Raw genomic sequence first — 19,445 nt, forward strand, 5'->3', positions numbered from 1 at the left:
AAAATAGAGGATGGTTAAAAAAAAAAATCATCCTCCAAATTCTGCTCATTAGGGTTGGGGATATAGCTCAGTCCTGGGTTCAATCCCAGACCCCAGAAAACAAAACAAACAAACAAAAAGTTTTTTCTATTATGAAATCAATTACCACTATGATTTTGCTGTTTATCTCCATTTGCCTTTCTCTTTCTCTTTCTTTCCCAAACCTGTTTGTTACCCCTGATTGGCAGGCATGATGCTGAAGGGGAGAACCCACTGGCCTGGGTCCCGACCCTGGTTCTTCCCCTTGGATGACCTTGGACCTGACCTTTTCCCCTGGCTCTAAAAAGCTAATAAAGCCCACCTCACCACAGGGATAGTTAGGATAACAGAGCACCCCCACTTTCCTCTCTCTCTCTTTCTTCTCTGCTTATTAATTTTTAAAGAGTCGAAAATCAAATGAACAAACCAAAACTTATGTCCCAGAGCTTAAGACAGTGTTTGTGATACTGTTCTTTGCATTAAACAAAGGAAAACCTAATTTTTTAAAAAAATGACGATTTTTTTCTGGCTAACAAGCCAATCCTTCTGGAACCCACTAAAATACAGCAAGTTTTAAACAAATCTTGTTTTGATATCTTTCCTTCTATGTATTTGTTTATATGGTTGGAATTTTTTGTTTTGCACAATTTCAAATTCCATTTTTTTTCCACATAGCATTAGGGTATAAGCTTCCACCCCACCCCTACCCCAGGTTAACAAAAACTCACTGGCTACCATTTAAAACACATATTTATATGGAGCTAGAATGACAACCCAGTGGTAGAGCATGTGCTTGGCACATGGGAGGCCCTGAGTTCGATCCTGTGTTAGTCAGCTTTCTGTTGCTGTAATAAATATTGGAGAGAAATCAACTTAAAATAGGAAAGGTGTGGGGGATTCAGTCCATGGTCAGTTAGTCCTATTGCTTCTGGGCCCCGGGTAGGGCAGCACACAGTGACGGAACCTAGAGGAGGAGGAAGCGGCCCAGATCATAACAACCGGGCAGCAAAAAAAGAGACCGGAAGGGGCCATTATGCCCCCTCCCATTGTGTCCCTAAAGGACACACCCCCCCAATGGCAAGGGGGCTGTGACCTTCAACCAGCCAGGTTCTTTTTTTTCTTATGGTGCTGGGGATTGAACCCAAAGCCTTGTGCATGCAAGGCAAGCACTGTACCAGCTGAGCTATGTCCCCAGCCCCTAACCAGGTTCTTAAAGGCTCACCAACTTTCCAATAGCACCAAACTGAGAGCTAAACCTTTATCTCATGGATCTTTATTGGGGGTGGGGGCGTGGTACCAGGGATTGAGCTCAGGGGCACTCAACCACTGAGCCCATCCCCAGGCCTTTTTTGTATTTTATTTAGAGACAGGGTTTCACTGAGTTGTTAGTGCCTTACCATTGCTGAGGCTGGCTTTGAACATGCAATCCTCCTGTCTCAGCCTCCTGAGCCATGGCTCCACCATGCCCTCCTGCCTCATGGATCTTTGGGGAACACACACACCCACACACACACAGCACACAATTGTACGTACATATTTATGGGGTACCATATGACATTTCAACACATGTATACATAGTATAATGTTCAAATCAGGGTAAGTATATCTGTTTCCTCAAATATTCATCATTTGCTTATGGTGAGAACATTCAAAATCTAGTTTTTAAAAAAATAAGCCGTACAGGGATGGCTGTAGCTCAGTGGTAGAGTGCTTGCCTCGCACATATGAGGCACTGGATTCAATCCTCAGCACCACAAATAAACAAATAAAATAAAGCATGCTGTCCTTCTATAACTAATTTTTTTAAGAGAGAGAGAGAGAGAGAATTTTTTAATATTTATTTTTTAGTTTTTGGCAGACACAACATCTTTGTATGTGGTGCTGAGGATCGAACCCGGGCCGCACGCATGCCAAGTGAGCGCGCTACCGCTTGAGCCATATCCCCAGCCCTATAACTAATTTTTAAATTTTTTTTTTAGTTGTAGATGAACACAATCTCTTTATTTTATTTATTTTAATATGGTGCTGAGGATCATACCCAGTGCCTCATGTGTGTGAGGCAAGCGGTCCACCATTGAGTTACAGCCCTAACCCCTAGAATTTTTTTTTTTTTAAAAGCAGAACATCACTGTGACCTGTACTCACCCTACTATGCCATGGAAAGCCAGCTCACTGCCATTTTTAATAGCTATATAATCGTACAATGAATGGAGAAGCAGATGGTACCCCGAGCTTTCTCTGAACTTTGGAATTTTTCCCTGGCCTATAGCTCTCCAAGTAGGTTGGTCAAAGTCTGTAGGTATAAAAACATTTTAAAGACTTGTTATATATCATCAACTTGTTTTCAATTTGTATCAGTTACACTCCCACCAGCAGTTATGGGAGTACCTATCTCCCTGTACTCTCAGAAGCATTAAGTACTGAAAATTCCCCCCCAATCTTTGTTAACTTGATAGAAGAGTTTATATCATTTTTACTTGTATTTTTCATCACTAGTGAAGTTTAGTACTTGCTGTTTTCTTAACCATTTCAGTGAATTGTCATATGGGTGTGAGTGCTTTATTTATTGAAGACACTAAGTGTTTGCCTGTCATTTGTTTTATATTGAGTTGAAGGGAAACAAACATAAACCATGGAGTATTTGTGGAGTGGCAGCTATGTATGATATGACACAGGGCATCAGAGGGGATATAAATGTGTGTAAAAGTTCTTTCCAGTACAGAAGCTTATACTTTAAGTGGACAAACAAGTTGTAAATGTGCAAAGAATTAAATGATACAAAGCCACATTCAGTAAAATCACACAGGCTTGATAAGTTGGAAGAGTGTTACCCATCCAGTGGTCAGACAAGATTGAGCACATTTTGTGTTGATTTCATTTTCTCCAAGCTCTGTGAAATAAGGATTATCACTTCCATTTTATAAATGAGAAAACTGAGAAACAGAACTTGCCACAGCCATACCCAGTCATACGATAAGGCCCCTCTATGGCACTGTGCCTAGAACTTGCTAAAACTTCCAGAGAATTCAGGTCTTTCCTGAGCTCACTGTACTGCCCCTGCCCCCCCCCCCCAGACAGACTAGGGTGCATTAAATTGAGCTGCTGAGAGGGACATGCCTTTTCCCTGATCCCAGACCAATCCACAGTAAAGCTGGGAGCTCTCACTTCCTGATGGAGCCCCTGGCTCTTGGCACCTTTCCCATCAACCTTATTGTTTTGCTTTGTCAAAGACAGAAAGGGCTCTAGGAAGAGTCTTGGGGGTCTAAAGGAGAATGGGTAAGTTAAGAAGAGCCAGTAGTGGGCTGGGGATGTGGCTCAAGCGGTAGCGCGCTCGCCTGGTGTGCGTGCAGCCTGGGTTCGATTCTCAGCACCACATACAAACAAAGATGTTGTGTCCGCCGAAAATTAAAAAGTAAATAAATATTAAAATTAAAAAAAAAAAAAAAAGAAGAAGAGCCAGTAGAGTGGGTTGATGAGGGTGGGTGGCAGAATGCAAAATCCAATGGTGGCGTGAGACAGGAGGATGCCTGGGCATGCACTTCAGAGACAGGAGGCAGCAGGTAGATGGACAAAGCAGAGCCGGGCTGACCCACCAAGACTGGGGTTGCACACATGCCTATATTGGCAAAGAATTAAATGACACAAAGGCACATTCAGTAAAATCACACAGGTTTAGTAAGTTGGAAGAGTGTTAAAGAGGTGTTTCCCGGTCAAGGCTCCGCCTGGAGATAAGCAGATATCAGGGGACCTTCTGTAATAGGAGGAGCTTCTGTTTTTCTGATAGTTTGGCTGTGAAATAAAATTTCCTTAGTCAAGTGTGGTGTGGTGGCATACACCCTGTAACCCCAGCTACTCCAAAGGCTGAGGTAGGAGGACTGCAAGTTCAAGGCCAGTCTCAACAATTTAGTGATATGCTGTCTCAAAAGAAAAAAAAAAAAAAAAAAGACTGGAATGAAACTCAGTGGTAAAGTGCCCCTGGATTCAATCCTGGGTACTGGGGGCAGGGTGGGGGACAATTTCCCATGACCTCAGGTCTTCAGGTCCAGGCAGTCTGGGTGCAACGAGTGCTATCTCTGGGATGTGGGGCTGGGACTGTGCTGTGAGGTGCAGACCCAATCCTGAGAGCACCTCATGCTTTAAAGGCAAGCTGTACAGTGTATGGGCCTGACTAGAATTAAGAGAGACAGTGGCCCAAGCCTCATATGCCCACTGTTGAGCCATAGGACCACAGGCAATTCATCTTCCTCTCAGCCCATTCCCTCTCTTGGAAAATGGGGATCATTAGTTTGAGGGTGTAGTCAGGAGATCAAATAAAGTAATGCCTATATACAATATGTCCTCCATTACAGATCTCTTTGCCCATAAAAGGCTACATTATCACCATCCAAGCACTTCTCACGGATCCTTCTGGGACGCTGCTATACCCTTTCTAGAAACTGACAATCCCTGCATACGAGGATGAGCGTGTCGCAGTTAGGCTGGTTTGTTAAAATCCCTGCACAAAGGTCTGATAGGAGGAATGAAGAAACAGCTCCCACATTGCTGGTGAGTCTGCTTCAGCGATGTCTGCCCACAGATTGGAGCCCTGCAGGGCAATAGCCCTGACTGTTTCTTTGTCTCCTAGAGAACACCCACCCACTGCAGGTCAGTGGTCCGTGACTGTGTTCCTCTCATCTCTGCACCAGAAAGGAAAAAAAAAAGAACTCAGACCACAGAAAGGACAGGTGACATCTTTCTGTAAATCTTTAAATCTTTATACAATCCTAAATTCAAGTGCATCTCCAAAATTTAGCACTGTTTCTTCCATGTCATTGTATTCATTATCTCAATTCAGAACAACCCTCTGGGGGTGGATGTCATTTTTCTGTGGTTGACCCAAGCATGCTGAAATTCAGAAGTCCAATTAACTCAACAAGGTCCTATAGCTAGTTCAAATCCACTGACTCCATTGCTTCCTAAGCAAGCACAGAACTTCATGTGAGATTAAAACACTGCTTTTATACCTGACAGCAAACAGCAAATTTCACTATAAGAGAATTCCAGACTAAATATTTTAATAGATTCTACCTCATTAGCTGTGTCTAGGACTTTAGTTACAGGAAGCGCTCAGCAGGCACTTAGGACTTTTCAGCTCAGGATTCCAAAGTGTGTCCTCTTGCCTGAGAATAGTCTGTCTATAAATCTGAGAATTAGGATTCCTGGATTCAAAAGACAACTTTCTTGTTATCATACAGAAAAGCCCAGATAAACTCAAACTTCCAAGAACCAGGAGTCAGATTCTTAGCTTGATCAAGCTCCTGCCCATATCTTAACTATTCAGAAAGACTTCTTTTTAGGTCCCAATTTTCTTTGTGGTGGGTCATACTTGGAATAATATTTATAAGTTGTGTGAAGAATCATTCCTAAGTTAAAAGAACAGTTGCACAGATCTTGTCTGAATATCTCATAGAAAGGAGTCACTGGTCACTGGCATGAAGTAATGCACTGCAGGCATCTTGCAGCCTTAGCCTGTGCAGAGGGAAACTTCTAGAACAGAAACACAGGAGGGGTCCTGGGAAAATCCAGAGCTCTACCACCAAGTCATCTTCATACCTACGATGTGCTTTATACTTTGTAGTTATTTTTGTCATTTGTCATGCTGAGTGTCATTTCTTTGTGTGTGTGTGTGTGTGTGTGTGTGTGTGTGTGTACCTGTGTGCGCACTACTGAGGACCTCATGCATGCTAGCTTAGTACTCTACTATTGATTGATGCCCCCATCTTTTCTTAACTTTCTTTTGAGAGAGGATCTCACAAAGTTGCACAGGCTGGCCTCGAGCATGCAATCCTCCTGCCTCAGTCTCCCACATTTTTGGAATTACAGGTGTGTACCCTATACCTGGCTGTCAGTTATTTATTTACATAATAGGTCTGTGACCCTCTTGAGGATGCAATCACTTATTTTAATCAGCCTTTCTTTCCTAGTACCTTGCAGAAGTGTAGTAGTAAGAGCTCAAAGGTTCGAATTAAACTATAAAATAATCACATGTAAACTGGACATGGAGGCTGAGGCAGGAGGATAGTAAGTTCAAGGTCAACTTGTGCATCTTAGTGAAACTCTCAGCAATTTACTGAAACCCTGTCTCAAAATTAAAAAAAAAAAAAAAAAAAGGAGGGAGATGTAGTTCAGTAGTAAAGTGCCCCTTGGTTCAATCCCCACAAATTAATTAATTAATTAAATAGTTACAAGTATCCTTCTTACCTCCCTGTATGCATAGCATAGCAGCTCATGCTTCCAGGGAATTAATGTCAATAAGCTAGAGTTTTTACTGGGGATTCAACCCAGGGCCTTGTGCATGTGAGGCAGGCATTCTACTGACTGAACTGTATCCCCAGACCAAGTTGGAGATTTTCTAAGATCAGAGAGAATCCTACAGTGACAGCAACAGTAAGTTGTTGTATTAACTGTGCCTTCCCACACTGACCATAAGTCTTAAAAAAAAAACAAAAAACCAGACCAGAGTATAACCATTGGCCTTTCCTCTCACTTTAAAGTATTAGTCATAAGAAATGGCCATTGTTCTACTTGCTGAGGTGGTTAAGGCTGTTAGACATTGTCATGTATTTCCTCCTTGGTTTGTGGAGTTCAAGTTAACTGTCACAATATTTTCAAAAACGAAAGTCATTTAGTGGTATAATTGTGGACAAGCCTTTATTTTGACTTCTAGTCATATTGTTTGTGTATCATCATCATCATCATCATCATCATCATCAAAGCCAAAGGCACTTAACCACTGAGCCACATCCCCAGCCCTTTTTAAAATTTTTATTTTGAGACAGGGTCTTGCCAACTTGCTTAGAGCCTGGCTAAGTTGCTGAAGCTGGCTTTGAACTTGTGATCCTCCTGCCAGTGGGATTACAGGCATGTGCTACCACGCCTGCTTGTGCATTATTCTTTTACAAAACAAATATGAAAAGGCCCTTTGAGTTAAAGGCAGCAAATGTGTTTCTGGTTGCCTGGGAGCCTGGCCAGAATGTTCCTGATAAAGCACAGCGTGGCCCTGTGCACCTTCAGGCTCCAGGTCAGAGTGTGCATGCAGCAGGTGGAGCTGGGGGTGTGTGGATAAGGCAGCAGAGGGGAGACACAGCAGAGTCTTCTCTTGTCATCAGACTCCTAAAGTGTGTGGTCCCACCAGCAGGGCTGAGCCCAGTGGCTGGTAAATACAGGAACACACTTGACTATCCGGTCGCTACTCTCCAGGATTGCTAGAAATTTCCTCTTCTCCCTGAGACAGTACTCCCAGGACTGAGTGTTCTGGAAGGTGTAGGCGGCGCTGGGCATCACCAACACTGTCCTGTTTTATCAAGGATGTTTCTGGAGTGTGCGTGTGTTGGGAGGGGGGATTAGCCAATAGGGCTGATTTAGGTTCTGTTGCTGTGTGAATTTGGCCAAAATTCTCATCCTCCCTCAGTGTTAACGTCACCATCTGTATATTGGAAGAACCGGACTAGACAGTCTCCAAGGGTTGTGGAGCTCTTGCATTCTGTGAACAGATCTGTCCCCTGGCTAAGGCACCTAGGGCCGTGCTGCACCCAGAGCAGTTCACAGGAGATCTTGGTGGGAATGCCAGCTCTGGCACTGTGGCTCAGACTCTTTGCAGAACCTGGCTGTGCATCAACTTTCTCTTTGGTAAGAAAAGGATAAGAATCTCTTTGTTAGCTCAGTGCCTGCTCTGGGGTGCTGTCCAGTGGGAAGATCCATGCTGCCAAGAACGCCGGGCAGGGCTGTCGTAGGGGCTCAGTGGTAGAGCGCCTGCCTCACATGTTTGAGGCACTGGGTTCAACCCTCAGCACCACTTGAAAAATAAGCAAATAAAATAAAGGTATTGTGTCCATCTATAACAACCACCACAACAAAGAATGCTGAGGCAGAGTGGGAAGAGTCGTGCACCTTCCAAGGGCCCTGTGTACCATTCTTGCTTTGTACGCATTCAAGTTTCTGAAAAATGCTGCCTGGCGGCTGTTCCTTTCTCCATTTGCTCTCCCCAGTTTCAAGGATAATAAGGTTCAGAGAAGTTAAACACTTTGCCCAAGGTCACCTGGCTCATTTCGTGGCATAGCTAAGAAAAGAACCAGGTCTGTTTATTCCACCTCTGTTCTCTTCTGTTCCACATGGACTCTTCTTGACAGCACTATTATCAGTTGGGCAACGTCAAAATTCAGAACTTTTGTGTATCAAAGGATGCTATCAACAAAGTGAAAAGGCAGCTCATACTGTAGAATTGGAGAAAATGTTTGTAGATAATATATTGAATAAGGGTTAATACCCAAAATCTTTTAAAAAAATTTTTATTTGCTCTTTTTAGTTATATATGATAGTAGAATGTATTTTAACATATACATACATGGCATATAACTTCCCATTCTTGTGATATTTACATATGGGCATAGGAAAGTTATATCCAATTCATTCTATTATCTTTCTTATTCTCATTCCCCATCCCTTCCCTTCATTCCCCTTTGTCTAATCCAATGAACTTCTATTCTTCCCTCTTCCCCTTTATTGAGTGTTACATCCACATATCAAAGAGAATATTCAGCCTATGATTCTTTGGGATTGGGTTATTTTGCTTAGCATTATAGTCTCCAGTTCCATCCATTTACTAGCAAATATCATGATTCCATTCTTTTTCATTTTCTTTATCCATTCATCTGTTGAAGGGCACTTTGATTGGTTCCATAGTTTAGCTTTTGTGAAGTGAGCTATTGTAAATATTGGTGTGGCCACGTCACTGTAGTATGCTGATTTTAAGTCCTTTGGGTATATGCTGAGAAGTGGGATAACTGGGTCAAATGGTGGTTCCACTCCAAGTTTTCTAAAGAATCTACCATTCCACAGCCATTAGGATGGCTATTGTCTAGAAAGCAGAAAATAACAGTGTTGACAAGATGTGGAGAAATCAGAGCCCTTGGGTACTATGGTGAGAATGTAAAGTGGTACAGCTGCTGTGGAGATATTGTGGCAACTCTTCAAAGAATTAAGAATAGCATTACTCCATGATCCAGCAGTTCCACCTCTGAGTACATACCCAGGAGCTGAAAGACGGGACTTGAAGAGAGGTCAGTGCGTCCATGCTCACAGCAGCATGATTCACACTAGCCCAAAGGCAGGAGACTTTTGATGACATTTGACATATAAGCTCTGAGATGGATGGTGCTGATTGTTGCCCAGCGATGCAAATGTCCTTGACTCCACTATCTATCCCCAGATGAGTGGGTAAACAGAGTGTTTCATCTCCCTACGGTGAATATTCCTCAGTCTTAAAAAGGAAGGCGATCCCGACAGGCTCCCGCATGGAGAATCCTGAGGACACTGTACTAAGCCAGTCACAATGGGACAAATTCTGTCTGTCCCACTAGTCTGATGTCCCTAGAAAAGTCCAGTTCATACAGACAGAAAGTGGAGTAGAGATTACCAGGGACCAGGGGAAGGGAGGAGGGGGAGCTGTATTTTAAAGGGCAGAGTTGCAGTTCGGCCCATGAAGAGCACCCTGGAGCTGCGCGGTGGGATGCTGGCCACGGTGTGGAGGTAGCTCAGGCCATGAACGCTGCAGAGGTGGGCTCTTCAAAATGATTAGAATGGTAAACTTTATGTTATGTGAATTATACCAAAAAGTGTTTTAAAGTTTTCCCCTCTCTCTCTCTCTCTCTCTCTCTCTCACAGATACCCCCCCCACACACATACACACAGACACACACACGCACCAATACAGAGCTAATCATACCCCTTTGCCAATCACATAGATCATAATGATGACAGCATTAGTCACTTATTGCTTAGTAAATGGAGACTCAAACTGACATCATCACTTTCTTTCTGGAAAACTCCTCCAACTCAAATTGAGAATGTCATTAAAGCTTTTTTTTTTTTTTTTTTTTAAACTAGGAATTGAACCCAGGGATGCTTAGCCACTGAGCCACATCCCCAGACATTTATTATTATTATTATTATTATTATTACTATTGAGACAGGTTCTCACTGATTCGCTGAGGGTCTCACTAATTTGCTGAGATTGACCTCAAACTTACAAACCACCTGCCTCAGCCTCCCAAGTGGCTGCGATTATAGGCATGCACCACTACATCTGGCTAATGCCATTTTTTAAAAGAAAGTTTACATAATTAAGATTAAGGGCATGTCTGGTACTGTGTTTTGTGAAAGTGGTTGAAGGGACAATTGTTAGATCTGTAGTATGTATTAGGAATCCGCTGAGTTTCAGCAAAGGCACTGTCACTTGGGGAGGACATCTCAAGGAGCTAGCCATTGTCCTTCTGAACAGAGAAACAGATGCCATGTGACTGTCAATGGAGAACCAGATGGGTTCCACAGAAGAAAATAAATGTTACTGGGCTTAGTGGTACATGCATGTAATTCCAACAACTCAGGAGGCTGAGGCAGGAGGATTGCAAGTTTGAGGTCAGCTAAGTCTTAGGGGGGAAAAAAAGGAGAAGAAGAAAATAAATGTGAATTCAGATCTCAGCTCCAACTGAGTCACAAGCATGGGGTTCCTGAATTACAGGCTGATTTTTTTTTTTTTTTTAAGAGAGAGAGAGAGAATTTTTTTAATATTTATTTTTTTAGTATTCAGCAGACACAACATCTTTGTTTGTATGTGGTGCTGAGGATTGAACCCGGGCTGCATGCACGCCAGGCGAGCGTGCTACCGCTTGAGCCACATCTCCAGCCCCTACAGGCTGATTCTTGATTGAGCTGCCTTGCATGAGCATCTCTAGATGGCCTATTCTAAAGTGAGCAGCAAGCTTTACTTATTTAAAAAAAGAAAAATTTGATGTCAACATAACATATAATCAGAGATATGATAAATTATGATATAATGGTGTATTAAGAATTGTAATGCAAAATTAAACTAATTAATTAATTTTTTAAAAAAAGAAAGAAAGAAAAAGCTAATGCCACGCCCCCTCGCCAGCCTGCAGTCAGTGGTGTTTCCCAGCCCTGGGAGAAACTCTAGGACTGGAACAGTGATATGTCTGGATAAGAGGATCACAGATGATTTTTAATTTTCTTTTCCAGAAATATTTTGTGTTTTCCATAGTTTGTATAATGAGCACTTTAATAGTGGAACATAAATATAACTAAAAGTATTTTTCATCACTAACGACTTTGTGGGTAGTTATCTGGAATCTTCTAATTGTGTTTTAGAAATGGTTATGCAAGGAGACATGCAAAAACAAATTTAATTGATCGGAATTGATGGTTGGGTGGGGGGATTGGCTGGAAAGGAGAACTTTTTGAGGGAACTGGAAACATTCTAGCTCTTGTTTGGTGGTTACACAAATCTAAGAGTAGTTGTCAAAACTCAAGGTGCTGAACTCTTAAAATCTATGTGTCTTAGGGAATGTTAATTAGATCACAATAAAACAGTAGGAAGCCCAGGAGAAAAAGAAAATATGCAGGCAAACAATCACAGGGCTGTTTGCAGCTCTGGCAGTGGGTGTGCTAGGAGACCGCCAAGGGCCTGTGCCAGCCCGCACCAGGGCTCCTACCACAGCCCAAGACGGTCCCCAGCACCCAGCTGAAAGGACTCATTGAGAGCTACTGGGCAGAACCCGGTGCTGCAAGACAACTTTCGTGCTGAGCAGCAAGCAGAAGAAGCTGACCAGAGAAGGCCAGCCTGCTGGCAGCTGGGAGGCTCATGGTGCCAGCAAGGCACTGGGCAGAGAGCCCGTAAACAGAGCCATCTGGGTGTGAGACCTGCCTTTTGAGCACTGCCATTGACATCACTGACTCCCTGGGGACCCGAAATGGCAAAACAAAGCCCAGCTCTACCAGGCCTCCCGCCCTGGTGCAGCACCAGCGCAAGCTGTGCAGAGGATTGATTTTTCCATTTCCTCCTCGGACTTCCGTGGCCTCACAGTAATGGCATTCTCCTAAGAATGCATAGCAGTTAGTGGCCTAATCAGTCACCCGCTTCTCAGTAACTTGCTGGCTGGTGACATCTCTGCACAAAGACCTACATCTCCCTGGCTCAAAAAATGATTCTTTTCTCTAATGACACATTGAAATGAATGTGTCTCAGTGTCTCTTTTGTAGGCCAAGGATGATAAGTGAGACCCTGGAGTCAGGCTGGATGGAGTTTGAATCCAGCTACCTGCTACACCAGTTATGTGACTTTGGTGGCATTACTTAACTGGCTTATGCCTCATTTTCCTCATCCATAAAATGGGGACAACAGACTCCACCTTAATGTCATGTGGAGGATTAAATTTTTTAAAAGGCACTCAAGCCTCCCGATAGTTCCTGACACATGGTGAGCTGTGACGAGAGGTAGCTTATGGCCGTGGTGATAGGAGAGGCTGTATTACATGCTTTGCCACCAACCAGTCCTTTCTGATGACAACATGGCAGTAACAGAGCCCCCTCCCCGGAGGCCAGAAGGACTGTGTTGAAGGAAGGACCTGCCTCTCCTCATTTAGAGCTTTCTGGGGAGCTGCTTTCCCGCTCCGCCTTTCTCTGCCTTTCCCTGCTTGCGCAGCTGTGGAGGGACTTTCTTCCTCATTCAGGTATACCAGAATGCCCATGCGCACTAGAGCTGCTTCATTAAAAATGGGTCTTGGCTCCGCTTGGACTGCTGCTTACTTGGCATTTTTAGTAGGGCTCAACCTAGTACTTGTTTTGCATTTTTGAAGAATTCTGGTGCTTGCTCCTGATTCTGTTTTGCATTTCAAAAGCATCCTTTCTGAAATTTCCCATTGGCACGCTGTGACCACCCTGCCCTGGCTTTAGATTTTAGTGGCCCCGAGCACAGAGCCTGTTTTGTGTTCTGGCACCCCACGTGTGCTGCAGTACTCTCCGATGATATCTTTGGGCATCTGAATGATTGATCTTGGGTTCTTAGCCTTTAAGAGTCTGCTTCTTAAATTCTGTTAGTTCGTCTGTGTATTTAAAGCACTCGCACTTGCTCTCAATCAATTTGGCACGGTAACAATGAAGCTTCCTCTGGTTTCTATATTTGATACTGTGTGTTCATTTGGAAAGCTGGAGGTGAGTAACCCTTCTTTTTATAGGCTGGCTGGTGACCACAATAGGAAACTGGGTATATTTGGGGAAAGAGGAAAGCATACATGTGTTGTACATCCCAAATCCTGATTCTTAGCTTCAAAGTTAAGCCAAATCACCAGTGAATTTTTTTTTTTTTTTTAATGCTATATTTCTTTTGCTTTCATGTGATAGGCTGCCTGTGCTGCAAGCCCTTTGAGAGTGGGACCTATTGGTTGGGATCCTTTTTATCCCCCATAGTTCACATTTACTAGGGGGGAGAAAAACTTGCTGCAAGGTGCCAAGAAGTAGATACTCGATGAATGAATCCCCACGAGGAGCTCAGATCACCTTACACACACGCAAGGGTAAATTCCTTCCTCCCTTTAGCCTCATTTATGGGCATTCCAGGGGTTTAAAAGATCCACAAAGCACTTCCTTCCCTAAGTGTAACCAATATACTGATTTATACTCATAAACATTGCTATAAAGTGAGAACACTGTACCAAGCAAATACCCACCATGCTCTGACAGTGATCTCACCATCAAAGCTACAAAACATATTTAGGGTCCTAAAGCCATAACTTGAATCAGGGGGGTGTCAGGACCACCTCAGCAGTTCACCTCTGACCCAGGGCAGACAGGCCCTCAAAGGGCCTGTGCGCTGTTGGCGGCATTGGTAGCCTCCTCAGGCACAGCTGGCAAGGGAGGAAGGCCTGAGCCACACATCCGTCCCAGGCTGTGCGGGGTTGTCCCTGGGATGTGCCTTCGCCTCCTTCCCCATTCTCACCGTTTCTTCCTCTCTCGGCCATTTTTCCTTCTTGAAACTCACTTCCCCTCCGGCTGCCCAAATGTGGTGCCCCCCTGTGACCATGTTCCTCTGCTCCTTGGCTGGCCCAGCCATATCACACACTAACCCAGTGTGACCAGGCCAAGGTCATGAGGCTCCATCTGCAGCCCTCTGCCATTCTCTGCCTCTAAATGTCTCCCCTAAAGCCCCTCCATTCTTGCTCATCTGCCAACTCTCTTAAGTGGCCTGTGTGTAGCCCTCTTATCCTCGGTCCTCTACGCCCATCACCTGGCTGTGGGACAAGCCGACACCAGTCAGACATCTCTGCTTCCTCTCTGTCTTTTTTACCTAGTGCTTCACTGGAGAGACTCACTGTGTCCCTGGCACCCGTGCCACACTCTAACCCAGTGTGACTTGTGACTCATTTGTCAAACCTCCTACTGGACACTGCTAGTTCAGGGCCTTGTCTTGCTCCTTTTCTAGCACAGTCACATTCGTAGTGGCCTCTTGGGAGAGCCCAGCATTCAGCATCCACTGAGCTGCTGGAAGTGGCTCCTTTTACACTCTGAGAGCACAGTACAAGGTGATGGGGGCTGCTGTTGAGTAATAAGAACAGTTCTTGCCTCTCGGCCTAGTATTTATTTATTTATTTATTTATTGTAGATGGACACCGTACATTTATTTATTTCTATGTGGTGCCGAGGATTGAACCCAGCACCTCACATGTGCCAGTGGAGTGCTCTACCACTGAGCCACAACCCCAGCCCTCAGCCTGTACTTGAGGGCCTTTCACATGGGATCCCTTCCCTAATGCTTCCAGCATCCCTAACGATGCTCCTAATGCTGACTGACTTCTCTCAGGAAGCAAAGGCTCCTCTGTGCCTTTGCTGATACTGTCCCCCTGGCCTGGAATGCCTGCCTTTCCCATCTCGGCCCCCATGCTGTTGACACCTGTCCCCACAGGGAACATCTCGACAATCTAAACTTCAACATCGCCACCCCCTGAAGTCTCAGGGTGCTGGCTTGAATGACTCAGGTGACCCTTGTCCTTCTTTTTGTTACGGCTGCTTGTGCTTGTGCCCTCACTCCAAGGGATGGGACTTGTGCATTCTGTTTCTTTCACCTTCCACAGTGTGTAATGTCCTCGATGCCTTTGTGCTGCACGTGTGCACGAAGGCACAGACAAAATGACTTCTGGTCTGAATCAGCTCCTTTGCATCAAAATCTCAGCAAAAAACAGAGCTGAGCAAATACAGAAAAGAGCTGAGCAAATACAGAAAACTGTGTGTGTGTGTGTGTGTGTGTGTGTGTGTATACGCATGCATATGTGTGTGTGTAGCTTTAGGATTCCAAATCTGGAACAGAAAATTATTCGATTTTGTGAGTTTAATCCTGAAGAGAAAATTGAGGGGGGAACATTAAAAATTATATTTATTTTTAATTAAATGAGTAATATGTAAAGCATTTCTGTTGAAGAAGAAAATTTAATTAAAAATGAAAGCCCTGGGCTGGGGAAATGGCTCAAGCAGTAGCATGCTCACCTGGCATGCATGCGGCCCAGGTTTGATCCTCAGCACCACATACAAAAAAAAACAAAGATATTGTGTCTGCCGAAAACTAAAAAATAAATATTAAAAATTCTCAAAAAAAAAAAATGAAAGCCCTAACTCAGAACTTTCTGCAGTAAAGCTTATGTTATCTTTGCTGTTTGTTTTTTATTCTTATTTTTTGAAGTTCAGAACTTTAATATTAAATTTATTTTTAACTGATACATTAAAAACAAAAATTGCAGCCAGGTGTGGTGGTGCATGCCTGTAATCCCAGCGGCTTGGGAGGCTGAGGCAGGAGTGTCACGAGTTAAAAGCCAGTCTCAGCAAAAGCAAGGCACTAAGCAACTCAGTGAGACCCTGTCTTTAAATAAAATACAAAATAAGGCTGGGGATGTGGCTCAGTGGTTGAGTGCCCCTGAGTTCAATCCCTGGTACAAAAAAAAAAAAAAAATTGCATCTTCTCATAGGGTACCCTGTGATGTTTTGATACGTGTATACAGTATGTAACGTTTAGATCAGGTTAAACATGTCATATATCTATCTCCTCACACATTTATCATTTCTTTATGGAGTAAACATTCAAGATCCTTTCTCCTAGCTTTTTGACATATACAGTACATGGTTGTTACCTACAGTCACCCTACCAGGCCATACCACACAAGAACTTCTTACTCTTATCTAACTATAACTTAGTGCCCAGTCACCAGCCTTTCCCATGTTTTGCTTTTGAACACATAAAATGCAACCTGTGTGTGGAGCAGCTGGATTTTAAATTTTATTATAGCCACAGGCAACTTCAGCCACCGTATTGGATGGTGCAACCCAGGACCGTCATCACCTCCTCCCGCTCCTCCCAGGTCCCCCAGCTCCCGCCAGTAACCAGCATTAACACTGTGCTAGGGATCCTGGCCGGTCAGACTTTGTGCATTCACAGCGTATGTTACACACATATTTCCACACCCACCAAGCTTGTCGCACACATGCTGTCCCACCACACACACTCTACATCTTCCTTTTTCATTACCACTGTGCGTGGACAGCTGTCTCGGGTGGCGCTCATAGCTCTGCATCATTCCTTTCAGCTGCCACATAGTGTCCACAGCATGGATGTCCCCGGTGTTTATTCAGCCAGGCCTCCAGTGAAGCGCATTAGGCTATTTCTAAACAAAGCCACCAGAGCCACCTCTGACCTGCTTCCCTGTGCATAAGAGCAGGTGCAGACACTGAAACATGGAATTTTTGAACTAAGGGGGAGAAACGTTTCCATATTTTGCCTGTGGTTTCCCCACCCGATTCTCCTGACCTGGCTGTGCAGGGTCAGGGCCGAGGTGTGGGGCTGGCCCTGTATCTGAGACTCTGCTGTGAGCCATTATTTGTTTTTTATAGGAAGCTGACAGCCTGCCCTACTCTGATCTCTGTTTTCACTCCCCATGCTGAGAGGCTGAAAACCTAGATTTTATCAAACAGGCTGTGATGAACTTTGAAAATCCTGAGACGTTAATAACAATTTGAAGATGACAGACACAGACAGTGTTCATCTGCTGACTGAGTTCAGTGCAGACTTGAGGAAAATCCAGAATGCTCGGGGCCTTGTTTCTGAGTCAGATTGCTCAAGCCCCCCTCCTCGCACTCATCTTGGGAAAAAGTATAAGATCGCTGGGGTTAAAGGCCCATGTATTCGCTTCTATTTGGATACTAGGTGTTGGCAGTGAATAAAACAAAGATCCACCGTATGTTTTGTGGAGTCACTTTCTACATGTAGCAGAGAGGGTGCAGGTCTTGACCGGAAATCCAGTGCAAATTAAACCCAACCAAGAAGCCACTGCCGACTTCTGGTGATCATGGTATAGCTTACCCAACGTATTCTTCCTCCCAATTTCAAAACATGCTGAAATAAAGATTATTAAAAGGATTCTATACAAAGTCCACATGACTCCTCTTGCATGTTGGATCCATTATTAAATAAGGGTTACTTGAACACAAGCAACAGTCCATCTGATAGCCAAGATGTCTGTTGAGGGCTTATAATGACTTCAAAATTCAATACTGGAGGAGTCGGTGATGCCTGAGTTGAATAAAAATAAATAAATAAGTGGAGGAGGAAAGTAATGAAGAGCAGCTGGCGTCCTTTCAATTAGAAATGTCCCTCCAGCAGTCAGGAGTGGACCATTCCGCAGGAACAGGCTGTTGTCCAACGGAACTGAGGGAAGGAGTGCAAGTGTGAACAGGTGAGTGGAGAGAGGGCTCTCAGGAGTGGACCCTGCTAATCAGGCGTGTAAACAGGACATGAAAGGGCACACACAAAATTGGGGTGGAATTGCAGATCTCTACACAGCATTAATGAAAATGAAAACAAAGGAGAAACTTCACTGTGGTTTGCTACTCCAGCAAATCAGGCTGCTTTCTTTTCTGAGCATCCTCTGTCCTCATTTAATCTAATTTTCACAGTGTTGGTCCCACTGTGGGTATAGTTTAGTGTACAATAATCAATTCCTTTCACCTTATATGAAGGGTATGCATTCTAAGACCACCAGTGGATGCCCGAAATCACACAGCATACTGAATCCTATGTAGGCTGTTTTTCTCCTATAAGTGCTACTCATGATAAAATTTATGAATTAGGCACAGCAAGAGATTAATGACAATAATAATGAAATAGAGCAATATATAAATTATGATAATAATAAATAACACAATAGAATGACCCACATCACTCCTCTTGCACTATGGGTCCATTATTAAATAAGGGTTACTTGAACACAAGCAAAAGTCCATCTGATACTCAAGATGTCTACCTAATAACATCTTAGCAGGGAACATATATAACATAGTTATGTCAGACACAGGGGTGAGTCACAACCCAGGCAGGATGGAACAGGACCTCATGAGATTTCATCACACTACTCAGAATAGCATGAAATCTGAAATTTATGAGGTTTTTTTTTTTTTTATTTCTGGAATTTTCCATCCAATAATTTTGGACCAAAATTGACATCACGTAACTGAAACCATAGAAAACAAAACTGTGGCTAAGGGGATGCTATAACCTTTCCCATTAAACAGTCCACCCAGGGAATTTTTCCATGTTGTGTAGCTTTCACAACAATGCCAGTGATGTTTATACCTAAAATGGTGTATTCACATACATTTCAGCTAGTTGGGGAAGTTTCACCCAGAGTGCCTTTGCTTACAGACCTCATGGTGAAAGTGTGTCCTGTGATTAGTGAATACCTACAAAACAGGGTGCCACTCCTGGGAGCCTCCTCTTCATTGTTTCCCCTTCAGATTTTGAATCAGCTTCTCAGCACATTGGTCTGGGCAGTCTCCACACTCTGGCCCCCCCGCCTTGTTTCTCAGGACTCTTCTCATGTCACTCTGGTGAGAGTATTGCTAGTGTCACTTCTCAGTGGCAGAATGAGTTCTAATCCACCTTTCAGACCATTGTGGCTCCTGAAGCACCCTTGGGAGTGGGGGAGGGATTCCCATTTGGTCACCAGTTCCAAGCTTTGGACGTCTCCTGCCCTGTGCTGTCAGCTGTGGCCAGAGGAGGTTCTTCTTCAGTTTGGGGTCCATCTGGCCTTTTCTTTCTTGCTGTCCTTGCCTCCACCCTGGCTCTGGCCCTTGTTTTCTTATTCTCTGGCTTCTGATCCTCCGCATGATGGTCTCCCTTCTGTTCTCTCTAAACTCAAATTCAACTAGCCAGATTACTCTTCTGATTATGATGCTCTCATCCTCTTAAAGCTCAAAAAATCCTTCCAGTAGGTCTAGGGATGTAGCTCAGTGATAAAGAGCAGTTATCTAACATGTGCAAGACCCTGGGTTCAATCCCCAGAACAGCAACAAATGCATAAATAAAATTTAAAAACCTCAGGACCGCCCCTCACCTTTAGAATAAAGGCTGAGTTCCTTACCTGGACTGTCAGGGCTCTTAGAGCCTAAGATGCACAAGACTGCTGCCTGAAGCCTTCTCTCCAGCCACACTCAGTCCTGTCCTGTCCCTGAAGAGAGAATTCAAATGTTTGAGTCTTGTGAACATTCATACCTTTTGA

At 43.9% G+C, this 19,445-nt stretch overlaps 1 protein-coding gene across 4 annotated transcripts in view; it reads left to right on the forward strand.

The window, feature by feature from the left end:
• Positions 1-19,445, forward strand: part of Efr3b (EFR3 homolog B) — an 82,595-nt gene that overhangs the window by 3,661 nt on the left and 59,489 nt on the right. For 3 of the 4 annotated variants that reach the window (XM_077105153.1, XM_077105154.1, XM_077105155.1), the window contains exon 1: positions 13,371-13,424. The exons of the other annotated variant lie outside the window; for it this stretch is intronic. In XM_077105153.1, coding sequence (XP_076961268.1) covers positions 13,376-13,424 — 49 coding nt within the window. In that variant the 5' untranslated portion in view covers positions 13,371-13,375. Of the gene's footprint in view, positions 1-13,370; positions 13,425-19,445 lie in introns of those variants that run through there. 4 annotated transcript variants of the gene reach the window in all.

Source organism: Callospermophilus lateralis, chromosome 14 (assembly GCF_048772815.1).
Source record: "Callospermophilus lateralis isolate mCalLat2 chromosome 14, mCalLat2.hap1, whole genome shotgun sequence".
Lineage (NCBI taxonomy): Eukaryota > Metazoa > Chordata > Mammalia > Rodentia > Sciuridae > Callospermophilus > Callospermophilus lateralis.